Raw genomic sequence first — 24,505 nt, 5'->3', positions numbered from 1 at the left:
TCTGTATATATCTCTAGATCTGAAGTGGGTCTCTGGTAGACGATATACATATATATGGGTCTTGTTTTTGTATCCATTCAGCCAGTCTGTATGTTCTTATTGCCATTTTGTTAATTGTTCTGGATTTGTTTTGGTAGGACTTTTTTTTTTCCTTTTCCTCTTTTGTTCTCTTCTCTTGTGATTTGATGACTACCTATAGTGTTAGTTTCCTTTTTTGTGTGTATATCTATTGTAGATTTTTGGTTTGTTGTTAACATGAGGTCTTGGTATAGCAGGCTATATATACACATTATTGTATTAAGTTGCTGATCTCTTAATTTCAAATGCATTTTAAATATCCTGCATTTGTACTCTCTTCTTCTCATGATTACTGGTTTTCATATCTTTGTGTGTCTATGATTTCCTGCCTTTACTGTATGTTTTCCTTTACTGGTGAGCTTTCCTGTTACATAATTTTCTTGTTTCTAGTTGTGGCCTTTCCTTTTCTGCTTATAGAAGTTCCTTTAGCATGTTTTGTAAAGCTGGCTTGGTGGTACTGAATTCTTTTAGCTTTTGCTTATCCGTAAAGCTTTTGATTTCTCCATCAAATCTGAAGAATAACCTTGCTGTGTAGATTATTCTTGGTTGTAGGTTTTTCCATTACATCATTGTAAATATACAGTGCCACTCCCTTCTGGCCTACAGAGTTTCTGCTGAAAAACCAACTGATAAGCTTATGTGGTTTCCCTTGTATGTTATGTTCTGCTTTTCCCTTGTTGCTTTTAATATTTTCTCTTTATCATTAATTTTTGTCAGTTTGATTACTGCATGTCTCGGCATGTTCCTCCTTGGTTTAATCCTGTATGGGACTCTCTGTGCTTCCTGGAATTGGGTGACTGTTTCTTTTCCCATGTTAGGGAAAATTTCAGCTATTATCCCTTCAATTATTTTCTCAGGTCCTTTGTCTCTCTCTTCTCCTTCTGGGACCCCTATAATGCAAATATTGGTGCATCTGACATTGTCCCCAAGGTCTTGTAAACTGTCCTCATATTTTTCATTCTTTTTTCTGTTCTGTAGCAGTGGCGTCCACCACTGTGTCTTCCTAATCTAATTTTGCAGCCCCATGGTAGGTCGATGGGTCTGAACTTTTAAAAGCAACCTGTATGATTCTGAAAATAAGTGGTCTCAAGACCAAACTATTAATGGAGCAAATAAGGAATACTAATGGTGAAATTTTGAGGAAAATAATTTTAGTGCAATGAAAAAGAAAAGGAGGCAGCAAAGGAAATAAGGGTACAATGAAGTAAGAGAAAGTACAAGAAGAAAAGAGTAGAATTTTAAGGAGAGTTGGCAAATGCTGCAGAGTATCAGTGAAATGAGGAGGGAGAGGAAGCTGAGTAACACTTGAAAGAATCTGTAAGAGGCTTGAAATATCCAGTAGGCCATGAGGAATCACTGAAGCCTTTTAAGAATAAGAAACACAAGATAGCAGAGTAGAAGGACCTTGAGTTCACCTCCTCTCACGAGCACACCAAAATCACAACTAACTGCTGAACCACCATCGATGAAAGACTGGAACCTACCAAAAACGACATTCTACATCCAAGGAGTTAAAGAAGAAATCATGATGAGATGGTATGAGGGGCACACTCGCAACATAATCAAATCCCATACCACCCAGGTGGGCAACCCACAAACTGGAAAATAATTATATTGCAGAAGAAGTTCTCCCACAGGCATGAGAGCTCTGAGCCCTACATCAGGCTCCCTCACCTAGGAGTCTGGCATCAGGAGGAAGAGCCCTCAGATCATTTGGCTTTGAAGGCCCGTGGGGCTTCACTGCAGGAGCTCCACAGGACTGGGGGAAAGAGATTCCACTCTTGGAGGGCACGCAAGGTCTTGTGCACACCAAAACCCAGGGCCCAAGCAGTGACTACATAGGAGTCATTACCTGCTGGTTTGGAGGGTCTGCTGGGCAGGCAGCAACTGTGGCTCTCTCTGGGATCATAAAAGCCGGTGGCAGACATATCTAGGAGTGTTCATCTACGTGAACTCTTGATAGAGGCAGATATCTTGCTTGGGTCTTTGGCACCAAGACCTGGCCTCTTGCAACAGCCTGTAGGCTCCAGTGCTGGGGTGCATCAGGCCAAAAGACCACCCAGGGCAGGAACACAGCCCCACCCATCATCAGACAGGCTGCCTAAAGACTTCCTGAGCCCACAGCCAGCTCTAGATGTTCCCCTTGACACGGCCCTGCCCCCCAGAGGGCCAAGCCCCAGTGGCACCCACCAGTGGTCAGGCACTGGCCCCTCCTACCAGGAAGCCTGCATGAGCCCCTAAACCAGCCTCACCCACCAGAAGCAAGAAAACTATCATCCCACAGCCTGTGGAACTGAGTACACAAACAGGTCAGAAGCTACCCTGGGACCAGCTGGTCCCAGGCCATTGGGTAGCAAGAGGGGAGTGTACTGACATCGGACATCCCCTACAGAGGGCCACTTCTCCAAGACCAAGAAACGTAACTAATCTTCCATATACATAAAAATACAAATAGAAAGTTAACAAAATGAGACAGCAAAGGAATACATTCCAGACGAAGGAACAAGATAAAACCCCAGAAAAACAACTAAATGAAGTGGAGATAGGCAATCTACCCAAGAAAGAGTTCAATATAATGATCGTAAAGATGATCCAAGAACTTGGGAAAAGAATGGATGCACAGAGGAAAAAGCTATAAGAAGTTTTTAACACAAAGTTAGAAAATATAGAGGCAACCAGAGTTGAAGAATACCATAACTTAAATGAAAACTACACTAGAAGGGATCAATGGCAGAATAAATGAGGCAGAAAAATGAATCAGTGAGCAGGAAAACAAATACTGCCAATATTGTGTTTGATTACAGAATTCATGAAAACCAGTAACTGGAAAGTGGATATTTAGGCTTCTGGAAAGTGGATATTTAGGCTTCCCCTGTGCATTCATCATGTAGTTGTTTACCTAAAAATATTCATTAGGTACCGAGGATGACAAGACTTAAGTTGCTATTAGCTCTGGAAATAGAATGATTAGTAATTATCTGCAACATCACAGAATTTATATTCAAGTAAAGAAAACTAAGATAGATATGGACATGCATAGCAGAGGCCCTAACAAACACCTCATCTGTTTGGGCAGAGAGATGGGTTAAGAGTAGGCAGCGGGACAGAAAAACCTCCTAGAAGAAGATATAGCTCAGCTGAGAAGTAAAAAAAGGAACGGCAGTCCCCAGGTTAAGAGGAATCTAAGAGCACTCTGGGCAGAGGAAATAGCATTGTAAACCTCAAGGTCATGAAATCTTACTACAGGAAAACAAAACTGCACTTCAAATAAACAGCTGTGTTGTTTACCTGGATGTATTAATTGGATATATGCTGTACTCCTTCCTTCTGTATTCTTGGCTAAACAGATAAATGGATGTAGAAAAAATTTACTTTCCACTGCTGTAATATTAAGCCTTGCGATGACTGTACTCCTTCTTTTGTTTAAAGGATTCTGCACGCTGTTCAAAAGAGCAACAAAATTGTGTAAATGGCATCAATTATAGATACGATAAGCATCCCTGGTTTATCGTTACAGCAGAAATAATCACCAGCCCTAAGCACAGGTATAAGAATCAGGCTGGCTGTTAGCAAGACTGATCTGATATTTCATAGCCCTAAGACCACTGTTAGTAAAAGACTCAGTAGCACAGAGAAATAAAATTAAAATTACCAGCTTCCAAGAAGGAAAATGGGGACATAGGCATTCTGGTCTCCATGGGGCACAAAGAATATATGAAACAAGAGTAGATTGGGACAGATGGGAAAGGGTTTGCAAGTCATGCTAAGAAGTAATAGGGCGCCATCAGAGACCTGAGCAGGGGAGTGCCTGATTTTCGGCCACAATTAATGAGGCTTTTCTAAACTACTTTAAAAATGGAATGACATGAAGGATAATTCAGGACAATTGCTTCATGGGAATGCTGCAACATTTTTAACTGAATTTAAGAGAGAGCCTTCCAAGTGGTCTGGAATTTGGACCATAATGACATGTATTGTCACCTTCATTGGACAAGATCTTATGAATCCTGCTGAGCTTAGCAAAACTCAATATGGGCAGCAAAGGGTTAAGGACCAATCAATGACCAACTTGATCACTGCCACTAGATTCAACCATAATGGTTATATAACGTATGACATGGAATTTAATACCAAAATGTCTCTATGGCATGTCTGGCTCTTAGCATACTTACTATGTAAACTCTTCCATCATCATAGGTTCATATTCCTTAATTGCTGATCCATTCCACCTCCAGTAGACAAAGTTACTCAACTGGCCGGTAACATTGCAGATCAACTGGAGCCAGGATCCTGCAAAAGAATGTATTTTTAATCATAACATTAATGGACTTTTACCTGATCTATCTAGATTAATAAATGACTGTTGAACAAAAATTTTAAATTATAGGAAAGCAAAAAGAAGAAGAAATTGCCCTAATATCCACCACCGAGAGATAAGCACTATTAGTAACTTTACGTATCTCATTCCTTACCTTTCTGTGCACGTATGCAATTTTTAAAATGGGGTGTCATTTTCCACTATTTGTAATTATTGTACATTGAGAATTTCGGCTCACGTGATTAGCCTTCCAAAATAGGCTATTTCATAGCAGTTTACTATTCCATCATACAGACATACTATGATGAATTCCTTTCCTATTGCTAAACATAATTTGTTTCTAATTTTCCATTATTGTGATTAACATTCCAATGAATGTTCCTGTACATCAACATTGTACATATCCTGAAGTATTACTCTGAATAAAAATCTGGAAAAATTGAGTTAAAAGAGATACGTATTTTTAAAAGCCAAACGCCCTGTCCCAAGGGAGACTATACCAGTCTGCACTCTGTCCAGTAGTGTATGCAAGAGTCATTTATCCCCAAAAGCCCCAGATACCAAGTGTTTTTGGTTAGTCATTGCCAACTGAGAGAAGAAAAAAATTCTATTTAAATTTTCATCTGCATTTCTTGAGCTCATGGTGAATTAACATGTTTTTCATAAGCTTAGTATTCATTTGCCTTTCTTTTAAGAATTGCTTGTTATGGGCTTCCCTGGTGGCACAGTAGTTAAGAATCCGCCTGCCAATGCAGGGGATGTGGGTTCGAGCCCTGGTCCGGGAAGATCCCACATGCTGTGGAGCAACTAAGCCTGTGCGCCACAACTACTGAGCCTACGCTCTAGAGCCTGCAAGCCACAAGTACTGAAGCCCACGTGCCTAGAGCTGGTGCTCCGCAACAAGAGAAGCCAACGCAGTGAGAAGCCTGTGCACTGCAAGGAAGAGTAGCCCCTGCTCTCTGCAACTAGAGAAAAGCCCACGCGAAGCAACGGAGACCCAACACAGCCAAAAATAAACAAATAGAACAAATAAATTAAAAAAGAATTGCTTGTTGTTCCTAATGGCCATTACTAAACTGCATTCTCATATTATTAACCTTACGATGCATGGAAGCTCGTTATTTATCAAGGATAGTAACTCTTTATCATACATGAAAACTACTGCAAATATCTTTCAGAGTTTGTTTTCATTTTGTTATTGTTTATGGAAATTCTTTAGTGTATATATTTTTATTATTTGGCCAAATTTACAATTGTTTTATACTATCTGTTTTCACTATTTTTTTTTTGTTGAAAAGCTCTCTCTACCATCAAATCAGGAAAATATTCCATGTAGTTTTTTCTTTCAGGTATATATGATGTTTGTATTGTTGTGTTGTTTTGACTGTTTTAGTTCTTTAATCTGTCTAGAATATAACTTGGGTATGGTATGAGAGAAAGCTTTAACTTAATGTTTTTATCCAAATAGTTGACTGATAATTCCAGAATCTCTTAGTGAATAATCTCTTCCTCACTAATCTGTTATGTAATGTATGAATTATAAAATATTTTATTTGGGACTTTCTAGGTTGATCTGAATGTGTATACTGACGCCAGGGGTACCACACTCTTAATTATTGCAGTTTTAGGGTAAATATTCATATCATTTAGCTTTTCTTCCCAGTATTATCATAGTAATCTCAGCATTTTATTCTCCCAGGTGAATTTCAGTATCACTTGCCAATTTTTAAGCCCATTCATATTTTTATTGGAATTCCATTAAATCTGTAACTTACTGTTGAAAGTCCATATCTTTACAATTTCCAGTTTTTCATATAGGAAAAACACACATCCTTATTACAGTTTTTCTTAAATTTGTGTTTCTCGAGATTGTTTTTATCATTGCTCCCTTTGGAGCTTTTTTGCATTTTTTTATCCCAGTTGCCTAACTCTCCAAGAACTTTTAATACCACAGATATACACTATATCTATTGATTTAGATTTTTTCACCTCCTAAGAACCAGTTTTCTCCCCATTGCAGACAACATCCCCCCATCCCTTTAAGAATGTATGCTTTAAATCTCCCAGTTTTTTGAGATTTATAGGTCAGAGTTTGTGGGGTTTTTGTTTGGTTGGTTTTTTTCTTCCTTATAAATCCAATATAATTTTTAAAGGTTTTGCTAAGCTATCTTATAGACATCTCTATGGCATTTACTGTTGCAAATAGGATCTCTTTTCCCATTGTTTTCTTGGTTTTTGCTAAATAAGTCTAATATTTTAGAATATTAATTTTATATCTGGCCAATACAATATTTGTAAGTACATAATTATATGATCTGAAAATATTACAGTTCTTTTCTCCCCTACAGTCAGCATGTCTTGGTTCTTTTATCTTTGCATTAGTGGGCACTTCTGGACCATGTTAAGTAAACGGGTTATATGGGCATCTTTGTCTTGTTCTTGACTTCAATGAGAAGGCCTAGACCTGTAGAAGGTTTAACACTATATAGTGTTTCACCATTAAAAATGTTGGTGACAACTGGTTTGAATTGATGTTATTAAGTGCAGAAAGTATCCCTCAATTCCTATTTTTCTAAGTCATTTTACTGGTAATTAATATGAAATCTTATCAAATAAATGCCTGATTATAGGATAAACATATGCCATGGTGATCAGGCCTCTGGTCAATGTGATATATTAAAATTATTGTTTCCTAATGTAAACTTATTTTTAGATCTGTAGATCAAATCTAGGCTTTAGGGCTCTGAAGTATACATTCCTCGAGCATGCCTTCTCAACAGGGCAAAATGTGTTTCTTGGAGAGGACAGCAAGAAAAGCTTAGCTATTGCAATGGTTTGTGGCCTTTCAAAGTGCCATAGTGCATATCTGGGTATTAAATATCTGAGAAAGTAAAGAGGATTAGGGAACAAATGGCTTGTTAGGTGCTACAGGGGAGCAATAATGGGGGAGAAAAGGGTTGAAACACTGCTCTGGATTCTATGGGACAATATTTAAAGTTTTCACATCTTTGTTTACATCTATGAATGTCTTTATATTACTTTCCACCATGAAGAACAACTTGGCCAAGTACAGAATTCAGAGGTCACAAATTTGACCTTCTAATATCTCTGTACAATTGTTCTTTGTCTTCACGCAGTTACTAGTACAGAATTCTATATGCCAGCCTGATTTTTGATCCTCTGATACAAAAATCTGTTTTTATGTTGGGACCAGTGGTTTCCAACAGAACTTTCAGCATTGGCAAAAATGTTCTATGGTTGTGCTGTCTCACATGTAGTCACTAATCACATGTCGCTCTTCAGCCCTTGACTGAGGGACTAATTTTTAATTAAGCTAAATAAATTTACTTAATTTAAATTTACATGTATGTAGCCACACATGCCTAGTGGCTATCGTATTGCATAGCTTAGATCTGAATGCTTATCGTGTTACATCTTTATTCTTGAAATGAACATTATCGCTAACTCGGAAAAATAATTTTCTAGAATAACTGTCTTTTTGGCCTGTTGTCCTACTCTTCTACCTAAAAGCTTAACTCTGATCATAAGAAACCCATCCTGCACCAAATAAATTACATTTCTTATTCCTAGGCCTATTGAACTTGGTCTTTGTTTTTCTTTTAAGATTTTTTTTGATGTGGACCACTTTTAAAGTCTATTGAAGTTGCTTCTGTTTTATGTTTTGGTTTTCTGGCTGCGAGGCATGTAGGATCTTAGTTCCCCAACCCGGGATCGAACCCGCACCCCCTGCATTAGAAGGCGAAGTCTTAACCACTGGACTGCCAGGGAAGTCCCTGAACTTGGTCTTTGGCTGACGTCTTCACGAGTAATAAGTGTCCATAGGAAAGTAAGGGTGGGCCAATCAGACATGGCTAGATGTTTGCCATAAGAGGCAAGAAATCCAAAGAAACATTTAAGACATAATCTGTGCCACTTTCCCTCTAACTTTAGATATATCCACTAAACAGCTTAGGTTGTGTGCAGTAAAGGTACAGTTTATCTTAATCTCGAGTTCAAAAAATCCTGATTTCAGCATATCCTGATTGATTGTAGCCCACTTACCCAAGACCACTTCTATCGTCTCATTAGCTGGACTCACGATCTCAGGTCTCTTGTTCCTGGATTTCACTGAAAGAAAAACATCCATAAGGTCTCTTATAGATCAGAATCTCAAGTGATGACCACGCTTGGCAAAATATACCAACAATATACTACAAGGCATCTGCCTGAAATTCCCTCTACTGGCCAAAGCATATATAGCAGGAGACAGAAGGCCAGAGGTGAAGGTAGGAGGCTGACACAGAGACCACAGCAAAACCCACAGAGTTGGCCCTTCTGAACCCAGAGTTTGGTGCTGCAAAAAAAACCCACACATCACCAGGCCCTGGGTCTCCAGACAAGTGCCCCTCTTCATGCAAATCAGGAAAAACGAGTCGTTGTGGAAAGGGACTTCCCTGGATAGAGCATTATTAACCAGAAGGCCATCTATTGCTAGACCTGCTTGTATTTAGTAACTTTCACAATGACCCAAGAGTGAAAGCCACAATTATTGAAGAATGCCAAACAAACATTTTGGCATAATTTATTAAAATAAGCAGAAAAATACTAAGGAGCTCCAGAAATTAATCTGACTTTTATTTACAAGATGATTGATTGGCTTCAAGAGTTGATCTGGGGCCAAGCCTGAGAAACTATGAATTTGAATGCCCAGTATTCATTCTGCCACAGTCAAAAGAAAAAAAAAAAAAATGTTAGCTCCATCAGGGCAGGATACTGTCTCCTTTGTTCCCTAACGTATACCTAGAACAGTGCCTGAAACATAGTAGATGCCCAATAAATATTTATAAATCCACCTTTACAAGAAAACAAAATACAACCTCACATCTGACTAAGTATATTATTTCTACGTAAGGGATCAGAAAGGATGGCAGAAAGTATTTAAAACCCATTTGACCTATTTTTGAAATTCTGTAGTGCCCTGTTTTCCCTAAAATTTGGTCTGCTGGTCTGGTTGCAGTATCCCAAGAAAAACAAATCAGAGCTACACAATGACCAGAGAGGGGCTGCTCAGGAACTCAGGATGCTTGTGATCCAAGGACTCCTGAAATGTACGAGTCACTGATGCTTGTAGGATGTAGGGGAGGAATTGATTCTGAGACAATAAAATTAACCTTGGAAAAAAAAAATGAATTATTGTAGAATTGAGAAAACAGCTCTCTGAAAAGTGATCATAATCTGGGTTTACCGGGGATAGTCCCTGTTTATGCCTGTTGTTCCAGAGTAATTACTGATAGAGACTGCTTTGACTTTCAAAGTCCTGGTTAAACTAACTCTCTTCTTATCTTACTGAAAGCTTAGAAAACCCTGGTATTTACAGAAAGCTTGAGCATTCTGCCCATCCCCGGGTAACTTGTAGGAGTGCCTTAGTTTTATTCTGTTGTAGTTTTTAATATGAAATATGGTTAATAGAAGCCTCAGGAAAACTAACAAGAATAATCATCATGCACCTACTCATTTCTCATCTGTTTGGCCCCAGGCACAGGACCACAAGCTGAGCACACTTGATCTCTCACTTTTGCAAGAAGCTTGGAAGCTTGAATTTTCTTACAGAGGAGGAAACAGCCTTAGAGGAGTTAAGTGACTACACTAACAGAGATCTAACAAGAGTGTAACTTGTTCCAAAGTTCGTTAGCATCCATCTATCACGCCAATGACTGCTAGACACTCAGACTGCCCAAGTGAGGGATCTCAGAACTGTCGTTCCTCCAATGCTTCTCCAGAGAACCCTCTGGAGAAGCAGCTCTAGCCAGGCCAAAGAACATGCCTCCTAGTTCAGCTGGAACACATAGCTCAGCTCATCCTTGTCTGTTTGATCAGCACTGCCTCTGAAGTAGGAATGAGAAACACATACATAGCACGTAACAACAAAATCTAAACTAAAGCCAGGTGACCTCTGGCAAGTCATCAAGCTTCTCTTGGATTTAGTCCCTCCATAGACAATGACGGTGATATTAGAGTTATGGTCTCTGGGCCTTCCTGGATTTAAAATCCTAGGATTGGAGCTCTGACTCACCTAGAGTAATGAGTTCTATCACCCGGCTGACACGATACTGCTTTCCCAAGTGTGTGTAGGATGCATGACACGTATAGTGCCCATTATGCGCCGTAGTCACATTCGTGATGATGAGTTTATTTGCTATCCCAACAAAGTTTATATTGTCAAGAAGTAGAGGTTTGCAATCCTAGACAGAGGGAGAGGAAGAAGTATTGAAAACCAATTATTCATATAGGTTATTCATATAGGAATATTCCACATTCGTATAGGAATAGAAAGGTTCCTTGCATACAAGTTTTAACATTGCATTTTTTTGCAAAGTCATAATTACATTCCCAGGACTTACATTTTTATGCCTATGAGGCTTGCACTTTGAAGACAAGTGAAGACAAGCTTACTTTGCAAGAGAAACACATTTGAGGAAAGAATGCTAACACTATAGTTGCTTAGTAATGCTATACTTCCATTCTTCACTGATATTATTTATTTTGTATTTTTTAACCTCTACAAGATGATTCTCCACGTAAGCTCCAACAAGCTGGGTAGATCAAAGATACCAGAATATGATGTATTCCATGGAGTGCTGGCCAATCGCCTTTCAGACAGTTAGAGAAACCACTAGGTAATCCAAGGACCACTTAATGTTTGTAATAAAACACAAAATAATATACTTTGTAACAAATAGTTATTTCTTAAAAACCCTAAATTTATAATCATCCTTATCTTTAAACATCTTTCATGCCTACTATACTTTTCTCAACTCTACCTTATTAAACAAAAATGACATATTTTTAGTTAAGCTGCAAATTAAATGTGTACAGTCTTAAAACCTTTTAAAAACATCCTATTAAATTTCACCACTCAAAAGCAAAATAATATGCCAAATGAAAAAGTGCTTTGCAGATTCATCCTATTGTCTGTGATAGAAAACTATTTTATTTGCTAGGTGAGTAGAATGCCATATGTAATATAAAATTACCTTATACCACTGTATTTGGGGTAACTCATTGTTTTCATCTTTGAAAAAATCCAAATAAGGACATACAAGTTGTCCATCTCCTGGAATCAGTAGTCTCTGTGTAAATACGGCTTGTGCATTGTAACACAAGTTAGGCTCATGCTGTACAAACTCTGCAGCTATTTTAGTTTTGAGGCAGTAAGTTGAATTGCTAAAATAAATCAAAATAGGTTTATTAAAATATTTTTCTGTCCTTAACTATTGCAGGTACATACAACACATGTTTGTAACATATTAATTCCTTTCTTACCTCACTGCACAGTAGTAATATCCTGAATCCTCTACTTCAGCAGGAACGAACCAAAGTTTATCTTTGTGCTGATGAATCCTGGAGTCTCTTTCCGTAGATACAGGTGTCTTGCCGTCATTTTTATACCAAATTATAGGGCCTTTGTGTTCACTTAGGATAAGAGGACATGAACGAGCATCAATTTCATGTGCAGACGAAACTAAAATAACTTCCTCTTCACGTTCCTCACATTTATCTTTAAAAGGGAGAAAGGGAAAGTCATTTCTATAAGAAATTTGTCAATGTTTCTTAATGTAATATCTAAGTATAAACACACCAATTATTAAATACGTTAATTTGTGTTATACGTGAGAGTGTTAGTAGCCTTATGATTAAGGGAATCATCTTGGAAGTCTAAAAGATTTCTAGCCAAATCCAGGATGTCACTTACTACTTGTGTCCTTGAGCAAGTTATTTAACCTCTCTCCTCCCCTCTTTACTCAGCTAAAAATTGGGGATAAGGTAGCAGGAAAAGATGGCTGCTTCAGTAAAAAGATGGAATAACCGTCATTTACCCTCCCACATGAACAACTAAAAACTGCACAAAGTATATGAAATAACAATGTTCAAGACATCGAACATCAGGGAATGAAGGACACAAAGGAGGCGAGCCCTAGGGTTTTCCCAAATTACTGTGCAGAGAGTGATTCTAGGCCATGACATTGCTGGGAGGAAATGCAGGCAAAACCCAGTGTTCTCTCTTGAGTTGAGGAGATGGAGCAGGGAATCCAGGTAAACCAAGAGAGTGGAGGGCAGAGTACCAAAGAGATTACAGCTCTACACAGAGAGTAAGCAAGCTTTGGAGGTCTACAGAATCTCCCTCAAGTTTTCAGCTGAGTATCGATTAGCAGAAGCATGAAAGAAAGCTACCCAAGGCCAGAGTGAAAATTGCCAAAAGAATTAGAGTGGATAATACCCGGAGCACACACATGCTGGGAATAGTGGCTGTTCTCAACAGCCAGAATGGACAATCTTATCAGTCATGGGGCATCAGGTAGAGAACCCAGAAGGGTTTTGTCTCAGTAGATGGAGCAAGTTGGGCCTAGAATAAACCTTGTTCTGCTCCTGACTTACAAAGCTTAAAAGCAAGACCTAAAAGGATCAACTATTTCCAAGTAACACCCTTGTAAAAGAACAACGCTCAAGAACATTTTTAGTAATAAAAAAATATCCAATGCCCAACATGGTAAAATCTACAATATCTAGCATCCAATCAAAGATTACTAGGCATGCAAAGAGGCAGCATAATAAAACCAATGTAAAGAGAAAAAAATCAGTCATATCAAAACTGACCCATAAATGACACAGATAATAGAATAGATGGAAAAAATTAAAATAGTTATTATCACTGTGTTCCACTTGTTCAAGGGGCCAGATCAAGCATGTTGAGTAGAGAAATGAAAGAGATTATTTTTAAAAACCTAAATCAAACCCCTAGAGATGAAAACTACAATGTTGACTTTAAAAAAAAAAAATGGATGTGATTAATGGCAGATTTGACACTGCAGGAAGAAAAGCTTAGTGAACTCCAAGATATAGCATTAGAAACTCTTCAAAACTAAACACAGAGAGAAAAATAACAGAACGAAATAAACAGGATTCTAGTTAGCTGCAGGACAACTTCAATACATGTAATAAGAATCCCTGAAGAACAGGAGAGATGGGTTGAACAGGAAAAATATTTGAAGAAATACAAGTTGAAATTTTTCCCGGTTTTATGAAAATGATGTAGTCACAGACCCCAAAATCACAATAAACCCCAAGCATAAGAAGCATGAAGAAAAGCACACCAAACAAAGACAAAAATGATGCAGCTTTCTTGCCAGAAACAATACAAGCCAGAACAGGGCAGAATAAAGATAAGTACTAAAAGAAAAAAAATCATCTACCTAGAATTCTATATCCAGGGAAAGTACCTTTCAGAAATAGAGGCAAAATAAAGACCTTTTCATATTTATAAAAGCTATAAAAATTATCACCAATACACCTGTACTGCCAAAAAATGTAAGGAAGTCCTAATAGAAAGAAAGAAAATAGTATCAGATGAAAACTGAATCTACATAAAGGAATAAATAGCACCAGAAATGTTTACTGCATGGGTAATCATAATTTTTCTTATTATTTAAATCTCTTTAAAAACAACTGAATGTTTAAAGCAAAAATAATGTATTTTGAGATTTATAACACATAAAGAAGTAAAATGTATGGAAACAATAAGGCAAAGTTCAGGAAGGGAGAAGCGGATATATACTGTTTTAAGTTTTTTATACTATTTGTGAATTGGTATAGTATCACCTGAAGGTAAACAGTGATAAGTCATAGATAGATACCATAAGCACTAGAGTAGTTATTTTTTAAGTTATTAATATAAGCCAACCCAGAAGACAAAATAAATCATGAAAATTCTCAATTAATCCAAAAGGCAGCAAAAAAGAGAAAACACATAACAAAGAATTAATGGTACAAGGTGAAAATAAAACAAGATCCTAAAATAAAACCCTAACATATTAACAATCATATTATATTTTTTTCATGGTCTAAACAACCCAGTTGAAAGGCAGAGATAGTCAGACTGGATAAAGAAAGAAGGATCCAACTATATGCTAACATACACACGAACTCACACATAAACACACTTTAAGTGTAAAGACACAAAGATGTTAAAAGTAAAAACAGGGGGAGGGGAGAGAAATATCATGTTAACACTAATCAAAAGAAAGTTTGAATGTTTATTATTATCAGTCAAAGTAGATTTTACAGTGAAAAATATTAACAGGGATTAAAAAGAGTCATGTAATTATGATAAAGGAGTAATTTGTCAAGAGGTACATAGTAATCCTAGACATTTACTCACCTACTGACAGGGCTTCAAAATACATGAAGCAAAAACTGATAGAATTGCAAAAAGAAATAGAGAAACCCACAATTATAGTCTGAGATTTCAACAGTCTCCTCATAATAATTGGTAGAACAAGTACAACAATTAGACAGAAAATCAGTAATGATATAGAAGATTTGAACAACACTATCAACCAATTTGGCATGATCAATATTTACAAAAAATCCCACCCAACAACAGCAGAATACACATTCTTTTTAACTGCACACAAAAGAACTTACCAAGGTATACCATATTCTTGCTCATAACCCAATAGTCAACAAATTTAAAAGAATTCAAAGTATGTTCTCTGGTGACAATGAAATTAAATTAGAAATCAGTAACAGAAAAATATCTAGTAATTCACCCATGTATTTAAAAGCTGAAAAAAAAAAAACACAACAACCAACCAACCAACCAACAAAAAAATCACCCATGCATCAAAGAAGAAATAAAGGGGACTTCCCTGGTGGCACAGCAGTTGAGAATCTGCCTGCCAATGCAGGGGACACAGGTTCGAGCCCTGGTCCGGGAAGATACCACATGCCTCGGGACAGCTAAGCCCATGCGCCCACAACTACTGAACCTGGGCTCTAGAGCCTGTGAGCCACAACTACTGAGCCCACGTACCACAACTACTGAAGCCCGCATGCCTAAATCCTGTGCTCCGCAACAAGAGAAGCCACCGCAATGAGAAGCCCGCGCACCACAGTGAAGAGTAGTCCCTGCTCGCCACAACTAGAGAAAGCCCGGGCACAGCAATGAAGACCCAATGCAGCCAAAAATAAATAAATTAATCAATTTAAAGAAAAATGAAGAAGAAATAAAGGAGGAGATTAGGAGATAAGTCTTTTGACCTGAATGATAAAGAAAACACAACATATCAAAACGTATGGCATGAAAAGGAAACAATACTTAGAGGAAAATTGATAGCACTAAATGTCTGTATAAGAAAAAAAGATCTCAAATTATGACTTCGGATTCCATTTAAGAAATTAGAAACAAAATTACACCCTAAGTAAGCAGAGGATAGTAAGAGATCCAGGAGAAAAATCAATGAAATGGAAAACAAAAACAGAGAAAAAAAATCAAAGATGCCAAAAGCTAGTTCTTTCAGAAAAATCAATAAAATGGATAAGTCTCCTGCCAGACTGATCAGGAAAAAAAGAGAGGTGCCATCTCTCATTAAAATGATTTTAAAAGAGTAATGAGGAAATATTATGAACAGCCTAATGCCAATAAATTCAACAACTTAAATGAAATGGGCAAATTCCTTGAAAGTACAGACTATAAAATCTGCCTGAAGAAGAAATAGATAACCTGAATAGCCCTACAGATATTAAAGAAACGGAAAGTGTAGTTAAAAACCTCCCAACAACAAAAAAAATTTCAGGCCTAGATGGCTTCACTGGTATATTCATAGAAGGACCAACACCAATTTTACACACACTCTTCCAGAAAATTGAAGAGTCAGTAACACTTCCCAATTCACTCTATGAGGTCAGTATTATTCTAATTCCAAAACCAAACAAAGACATTCCAAGAAAAGAAAACCACAAAACAGTCTTCATCATGAACACAGATGCAAAATTTCTTTAAAATATCTTAGCAAATTGAATGCTACAATATATCAAAAAAGGACAATGCATTATGATGTACACAACATCCAAAAAAAAAACAACAACAAAACAAAACTAGGAATAGAAGGGAACTTCCTAAAGCTAATAAAGGACAGCTATAAAAACCTTACAGCTATCATATACAAGATTAGAAACAAGGTAAGAATGTCCACTCTAACCACTTCTATTCAACATTGTATTGGAAGATCTAATTAGTGCATTAAGGCAAGAAAAAGAAATGGCATACGGATTGAAGAGAAAAGTAAAATGTATTTGCAGACAACATGATTATCTATACAGGATATGCTATGAAATCTACCGAAGACCTAGAGGGTTTGTAAGTTGTAGGATACAATATGAATATGCAAATTTGAATGTGTGTGTATATATTACCAAAGAACAATTAGAAACTGGATTTTTTTAAATGCCTTTTACAATAGCATCAAGATATGAATAATTTAGGATAAATGTGACAAAAGATGCATCAGACTGATCCAATGAAAATTACAAAATAAATTTATTTAAATAAATTTTAAGAGATCTAAAAAATTGAAGACGTCTATACTTTGTTCATTGATCAGAAGACTTGATATTGTTGAGCTGCCCAGTTCTCTCCAAACCAATTAATACTCAATTCAATATTATCTTGATTGTGATGATGGTTTCAGGGGTGGATATGTATGTCAACACATCAAATTGTATACCTCAAACATGTGTGGTTTATTGTATGTCTATTATAACCTCAATAAAGCTATTTTAAAACAGAATGGAAATAAAAGTGGCTAGGCACTCAGCAAGGTACCTGCACTGATGGAGGACTGGTAAGTATTTAGCTCCTAGGAGTAACAGTAGTAACAATAACAGTGATAAAAGAGTAAACCTTAAGGTCTCAGCTCAACACACTCTCCCGTTTATCTGGGGTTTGTTCCACCACTCCATCAAAACTGTTCTGATCAAAGTCACCTATGACTTTTAAGTTGCTAAATCAAATCGACAACTCTCGGACGTCATCTTACTTAGCACATCCGCATTGGACACGTGTTATGCTCATCCTTGAAACACGTTCTTCACTTGGCTTTCAGGACACTTGTCTGGTTCTCCTCCTACATTTCAGGCCAGTCTTTCACTGGTTCTTGGATGAATGGAAGCCTGACCACCCATCCCTGGAGGGCTGCAGGGTTCACTCCTTGAAGTTCTGTTCTTTTCTAACCACACTCGCTCCCCAGGTAGACCCATCTAGTCTCAGGGTTCTAATAGCAGCTGCTTGCCAAGGTCTCCAATTTTATACTTCCAACCCCTGGCTCCAGACTGCTTAGTCAACATCTCTATTTAGACATCTAATGGACAGCTAACTTTAACATGTCCAGTCTGAACACGTGACCTTCCCCCCTCCCATCAACGGCAACTCCACTTTGCATGTATGTGCTTGGGCTGAAACCCTTAGTCATCCTTGATTCTTCTCTGTTTCTCACACCCACATCCAATCTGTCTGCAAATCCTGCTGGCTCTGTCCTCAAAGTATATCCAAACTCTGACGACTCACTTCCCCTTGTCACCCTTGAATAAGTTACCATCATAGCTTGCCTGGATTGCCGTAATGGCCTCCTAACTGGCCTCTCTGTTTCTCCCTTTGCCTCCCTATGATCTGTTCACAGTATAAGAACCAGAATGAGCCTTTAAAATATGGAAATTCCCTGGCGGTCCAGTGGTTAGGACTGCGCACTTTCACTGCTGAGGGCCCGATCGGGTTTGATCCCTGGTCGGGGAACTAAGATCCCACAAGCCACACGGCGTGGCCAAAAAAAAAAAAAGAAAGAAAAGTTAGATCACCTCTCTGGTTTTAAACAGGGAACCTACACAGTCTTCCCACCTCAGAGTACAAGCCAAGATCCTTAGAAAGGTCTACAAGGTTCTCTACACAGTCAACCCTCCACCGCCCCCCATTACCTGAATGACCTCACCCCGTATCACATCCCTCAGCACTCCCTCTGCTCCAGCCACAGCAGATTTCAGCCCCTGGAACAGGCCAGTACTCCTGGCCTCAGGGCCTTGGCACATGCTGCCTAGAATACTTCCCCACCCCCAACCTGATCTCTATATAGCTCCCTCCTCCTGCTCCTTCAGGTTCAACTCAAGAGTCAACTTCTCAGTGAGGCCTTTTCTGGCCACACTATCAAAAAAATTTCACCTTCTGCCTACCCCAATCCTCAAAGTGTATACCTTCCTTTTCTGCTTCTTTTCCTCTCCACACTTAACTGCCATATGACATAATATATATTTACTTATGTAATGTATTGTCTCTCTCCCCTACTGGAATGTAAACCCCAGGCAGATATTTCTGTCTGGATTATTCACCACTGTAGCCCCAGCAGCTAGTGGCTGGCACACGGCAGGAGCTAAATGCGTTTGCAGCAAGAGAGGGAGAGGGGAAGAGAAAGAATGAATAAATGGAGAAAACAAAGAACTGCCAGCTGTGGTTCATAAAGACTACATTTAACACCTCTTCTGAATGAAAGCCAGGATTTCCCATCTTACACTCTTCAAGCAGCAACAAAGTGGGAAGAGGCCTAAATTAGACATTGGTGATGTGGATTATAGCTTTTGCTCTGAAACTAGCTGCATGACCTTGGGCTCTTAACCTCACTGGGCTTCAGTTTCCCAATGTATAAATGAGAGAATGAAAAGTAAAGATCTTGAAAGGACATCCAGCAATACAGTTCTGTGACTTGGGCGTCCACAGACACATGTAAGAAAAATGACTGTTAAGCAAGGTACTTCATGTATTCTAAATAACAGATTTTCTTAGCAGACGGGAACACAAGGAAATGCTTAACTCACCAGCCTCCAGAGAAGAAGTCAGTAGAGCTATGAAACAAACAAGCCTGAATAATACTTTCATATTCTCCTGGAGAAACAGAGGAATGAAAGAAAAATTTTAAATGTTACTATTCCCAAAAACATGTCTAAAACTACATACACGGACTCCCCCCCTGGTCCCACCCTTACCCGCAAGTCACACTGATGGGTTAGTCTCCCTACATCATTTATGTGATCGTGCTTCTGGATGCAAACTGGGGAAAAGGGGAATGAAGATTTTTAACAGAACTGGGGACAAACTCACACAGCTTAAGATTAACAAAACTTCCATCATCTGTTCCAACGTTCATTTCCATTTAAATTTCCCCCAAATCTAATCTATGCTACACCCAAAATAGACTACCCACTAGACCCTAAACCATCTTGCCTCTACTTACATGGATGTGTTCCCCACCTGGAATGTACCCACTGCCAGGACCCACTTGCAAAGTCTCCCCATACTTCCAGATCCCGCTACAGCTCACACCTTCACTTTATAAGGTAAGACACTAAACCGTTTGTACGAAATGGTATAGCTGCATAGAAATGCACCAGAAAGACTAAAAGAAATATTAACAGTATATCAAAATTGGGTTGCTTCTTGTGGTTGGTTGGTTTGCCCCTTCTCTGGGGCTTGCTGGGGCTTTTTATCTAAAATTTCTATAATAAGCATGTATTAATCTTATCACAAAGAAAAACAAAAATATAAACAAAACCTCCACAGCCCCCCTGAGTGGTTTAGAAGCAACACTAACATAGCAGCAGCTACAACAGGTATTGATCAGCCATAGGGCTACATATTAAGCTGAGGTCCTGGTAACCTAGCATTTCAATTTCCTAACACTCTGTCCGTCTACTAGGCAGGGGGCGTAATCAGATTAGGCACTTGACTGATGCTGGAAGGAAAGCACGTCCATGGCCTTATCCATAAAACATCCCTAAAATAATATCAATTGAAAAAGGAAAAAAACACTCCATTTTGCCTACTTTTCTAAACTTCTCAAGCCCAAATTAAGTTAATGTTCAGTACAGCCCCCTTTACCTTCTTGAATATTCCTGTTCAGTGCTCCTGAAGGGGGACCTTACAACTACATGCAATAAATTCCAATCTCGTGCTTCCAATGAACTTATTCACAAGTCTATTCAACAACCTATGAATTCCTAATATTCCACAGGCCTCAAACCAAACTCATTCTCCCCACCAGCCATGCTCCCCACCTTAGTGACAGGCACAGCACTGCCACACTCCCACCCACCCAACAAGAGACCCGGGCTCAGTGACCCCGACACCCGCCATCCCCAGAGCTGTTCTCACCAGCCCTAAACAGTCCTGCTCCGGAGATCACCAAACCAGCCCGGTTCACTCATACCCACTGCTGATGCCTCTTTAGCTCAACAATCACCGGCTCCTTCCTGGATTAATTATGCCAACTAGCTCCTTATCAGTCTCTCTGCCTATGGACTTACTGCTTCTATTCAATCCAGGGATCTTACAGACTCATAGTTACCAAGTGATCGGTTCAAAGCGCCTTCACCGGCTCCTCAGTGCACCCCAAACAGTCCGCACCCCTCAGCAAAGCACACAGGTCCTCTGTGCTGAGGCTCTGACTCCCTCCAGACTCAACCCTCTGCCTTCCTTTCCCCCTGCCCAGTCCATACGTCAGCCTTCACCTTGCCCGGTTCTCCAACCTCAGAGCCCTTGCCTTTGCTATTCCCTCCACCCTTCACCTGGTGGTGAAGGTACCTCCCCACCCATCAGGTCTCAGCCGGGGTCACCCTCCTCCCACCAGCTCCAGGGAGCCCCCAGAACCCTTGCCTGGCCAGACCGTCTTTCTCTGGGCCCCTGCAGCAACCTGTGTGAATGCCTTAGCACTTTTCACTGCAGTTACCCCAGGAAAGGGAGCCTCATGGGGGCAGGAACCACAACCCGCTTATCACTGCACCCACAGCTTCCAGCGCTGTGCTGGGAACTCAGAAGCCCTTGATGAGTGCTCATAGAATGAGTGAAAAAATGAACTAAAGAAATAGCTATCCCCTCTACCCGACCTCAGGGGCAATGTCCAGGGCAGACCGCATAACTTCATGCTTCAAAAAAAGCTGTCCTTTTCATTTTACAGAAGATGAAATTTGCCTGTATTCTTTTCTGTAGCCGTAAGTTAACTGCAAACACAAAATATTTTAACTAAGACATCACGAACCCAGATTCTAATAACATGCAATCATTTGAATATTAGCTGGACAATGTTCTACTTAAGAAGTGGTATTAGAAAGTATAAAAAAAGGGACAATGTGCTTTTTAAATGCAGGCACACCTCGTTTTACTGCGCTTCGCTTAACTGCACTTTGCAAATACTGTGTTTTTTAACAAATGGAAGACTTGTGGCAGCCCTGCATCGAGCAGGTCTGTCGGCACCATTTTTCCAACAGCGCCCGCTCGCTTCATGTCTCTGTGTCACATTTTGGTAATTCTCACAGTATTTCAAACTTTTTCCTTACTATTACGTTTGCGTTCATCTGTGATGAGGGGTCTTTGATGTTACGGCTGTAATTTGTTTTGGGGGCACCACGAACCACAACCATATGAGACAGCAAACTTAATTGATAAATATTGTGTGTGTTCTGACTGCTCTACCATCTGGCTGCCCCCCCCCCCAACTCTCTCCTTGGGCCTCCCTAGTCCCTGAGACACAACAATATTGAAATCAGGCCAACTAATAACCCTACAATGGCCTCTAAGTGTCCAAGCAAACGGAAGAGTCAATCAATGTGGCAAATTTCAGTGTCGTCTTATTTTGAGATTGCCATGGCCACCTTGACCTTCAGCAACACCCACCCTGAGCGGTCAGCAGCCACCAACCTCCAGGCCAGACCCTCCACCAGCACAAAGATGATGACTTCACTGAAGGCTCAGATGACGGTGAGCATTTTTTAGCAATAAAGTATTTTTTAGTGAAGGTATGTACCTTGCTTTCTTGGACATAACGTTATTGTTCATTTAATACACCGCAGTATAGTGTAAACATAACTTTTATATGCACTGGGAAACAAAAATTTCGTGTGACTCACTTTATTGCGATATAAGCTTTATTGTGGTGATCTGGAACCAAAACCACAATATCTCCAAGGTGTGCCTGCAAATGCAGGGAAAAAGAAGGCAATCTAAGCGTGAGAGACACCCCCATTCGCATTCTCCTCAGTTTACCCCCAGCATGAGGACAGTAATCCCTGTACCTGATTCAAGCCTTGAAACCTGTCTCAGAGCCATGAGACCACATTCCGTTAGTATCCTGTAATTCTGACATTTTACTCACATAAATCAGCCTTCTCCCGAATTAGTCTAGATTAAGAGTATTATTATCATATTTACCTTGAACCTGTATTCAGATTATTAAATAAGATAGGAGGCTTTGACGTCTTGCAGTCTGGCTTATTAACTATTTCTGTAACCCTGAGGAACTGTGTTCTAAATTTCTAGGCTAGAAGGAAGTAAATAAAGGGTTAAAACATTTCCCAATTACCTGTTCCAGGCCAATCCATTACTCACATTAATTTATTAAAGACACCACAAAATCAACTGCACTCTGCCAGGTGTTAGTTCATTTAGTCACAAGCTCTGGCTTGTTCGATGAGTGGGCAGGGGAGAAGACAAGGAAGGTGCCAGGCTAAATTCATACAGAGTGTGTCTGGAGATATAATTCCAAATTAATTGTGGGCAAACAACGTTTAATAATTGCAAGTCCAAGGACAGTGTGATCTTGGACACACTCCTCCTGAGCCTCAGTTTCCTCGTCTGCACAGGTTGGCAATGAGCTGGATGACTTCAGACCCCTTCCTATCTAATAGTCCATAAAATGCAGGAGCCTGGCCCCAGGGCTCCAGGTTTTACTTCGCCTGCCCTGGAACTGCTCTGGGAAAAAGCAGGGCGGTGAGAGAAGCCCCTTCCCCTCAGTAGGGGACCTTCTGAATCCCTGTCAGTCTCCAGGATCCTAGGGCAAGGGGGTCGGCTCCAGGCCACGGGATGGGGGTTACGAGTGCCATGACTGCAGACAGTGTAGAGGAAGCAGGTAAAGACGTACCATCCAAGGCCAAACTAAACAAAAAAATGAACAAAAACCCCCGTATGTCCCCAAACAATAAAAAATTCCAAGGGTGAAGCCAAACCTGACTAGCCTTCACCCTGCTAGTCCTTGAAAGGCTGGCGAAATCAGAAAATCCCTCAACAACATTTGTGTTCTGCTGTATACCAGGCCAAATCAGAAAATCCCTCAACAACATTTGTGTTCTGCTGTATACCAGCATACACAGCCTGTATGCCAGGCTGTATATGCTAGTGCCAGGGACAAAAATAATTTTAAAAATTCAAAATAAATAAAGTGAAATGTAAAACAAGAACCTGCTCTTCAAGATGGTCACAATTTAGCCGTCAGCCACATGTGATCACGCAATACATCCCACATACCCATCACTGGCACACTGGATAAAAGTTCAGCCTTTGTGTCGCAGTTCCCCCTTTGGACAAAATGGGGATGACGATAACAGTATTTGTCCTTGAAGGCTGTTGTGGGGACTAAGTGAGTTGTCACAGATGAAGGGTTTAGAACATTGTCTGGCAAATGGTCACACTCTGAATTAGTTATTATACGTCACCCCACGCTCTGATGACAGATGTAAGTTTTGGTAAAATGTTCTCAGATATCCATTCATTTCCTTATTCATCTGCTGCCAAATCAACAACTGTATATGGAAGATCTACTACATGCCTGTGTGTACACTTGGTCCTGGAAACAAAACTAGGAATAATGACCCAGGGGCTCGAGGAGCTCACCAGCCAGCAGGGAGGGTGGACATGTCTGCGGAGTTACACCACAATGTGGGACTGACTGTCCACGGGGAGAGAGATGCCCCAGGTTGGAGGGGAGACAGGGCCTAACACGCCCTGAAGGAGGGCTTCTGGACCAGGTGAGCCTCACGGTGGGGAGAGCACGGGGGAGATTCATCATGTTCCGGAGCATAAGTCAAAGGTGAGGCGCCGGGACTTCCCTGGCGGCCCAGTGGCTAAGACTCCGCGCCTCCACTGCAGGGAGCGCAGGTTCAATCCCTGGTCGGGGAACCAAGATCCCACGTGCCGTGCTGGGTGCGGCCAAAAAAAAAAACAAAGGTGAGGTGCCAAGAGGCAAAGCTGGAGAGACGGAAAGTGCCCAGGACGCGAAGGGCCTTGCTGACAGTTGAGACTGCCATTTGTAGGTGGCAAAACAATCACTTAATGGTTTTAAGCCACAGAGTGGTATACGATCAGATTTTCGTTTTTTAAGGAAATTTTGGCAGCCATGTGGAATATAAACGGGAGAGCAGGTGTCTGGGGAAGGAAGGGCTGTAGATGAGCAGGGATGCAGG

The 24,505-nt window shown here is 39.9% G+C and overlaps 1 protein-coding gene across 3 annotated transcripts in view; it reads right to left on the bottom strand.

Moving 5' to 3' along the window:
- IL1R1 (interleukin 1 receptor type 1) overlaps positions 1 to 24,505 on the bottom strand; it is a 47,163-nt gene that overhangs the window by 9,590 nt on the left and 13,068 nt on the right. Inside the window, exons 3-11 of one of the 3 annotated variants that reach the window (XM_068564031.1) lie at positions 22,178 to 22,242; positions 21,158 to 21,271; positions 19,094 to 19,160; positions 11,720 to 11,954; positions 11,431 to 11,620; positions 10,470 to 10,638; positions 8,459 to 8,524; positions 4,251 to 4,368; positions 3,367 to 3,518 (exon numbers count right to left, since the gene is read on the bottom strand). In XM_068564031.1, coding sequence (XP_068420132.1) covers positions 3,367 to 3,518; positions 4,251 to 4,368; positions 8,459 to 8,524; positions 10,470 to 10,638; positions 11,431 to 11,620; positions 11,720 to 11,954; positions 19,094 to 19,160; positions 21,158 to 21,187 — 1,027 coding nt within the window. In that variant the 5' untranslated portion in view covers positions 21,188 to 21,271; positions 22,178 to 22,242. Of the gene's footprint in view, positions 1 to 3,366; positions 3,519 to 4,250; positions 4,369 to 8,458; positions 8,525 to 10,469; positions 10,639 to 11,430; positions 11,621 to 11,719; positions 11,955 to 19,093; positions 19,161 to 21,157; positions 21,297 to 22,177; positions 22,243 to 24,505 lie in introns of those variants that run through there. The other 2 variants (XM_068564033.1, XM_068564032.1) reach the window with 2 other exon arrangements.

Source organism: Eschrichtius robustus, chromosome 15 (assembly GCF_028021215.1).
Source record: "Eschrichtius robustus isolate mEscRob2 chromosome 15, mEscRob2.pri, whole genome shotgun sequence".
NCBI lineage: Eukaryota > Metazoa > Chordata > Mammalia > Artiodactyla > Eschrichtiidae > Eschrichtius > Eschrichtius robustus.
Note: the sequence above shows the minus strand (reverse complement) of the source record. Positions and strands in the feature narration are given on the sequence as shown.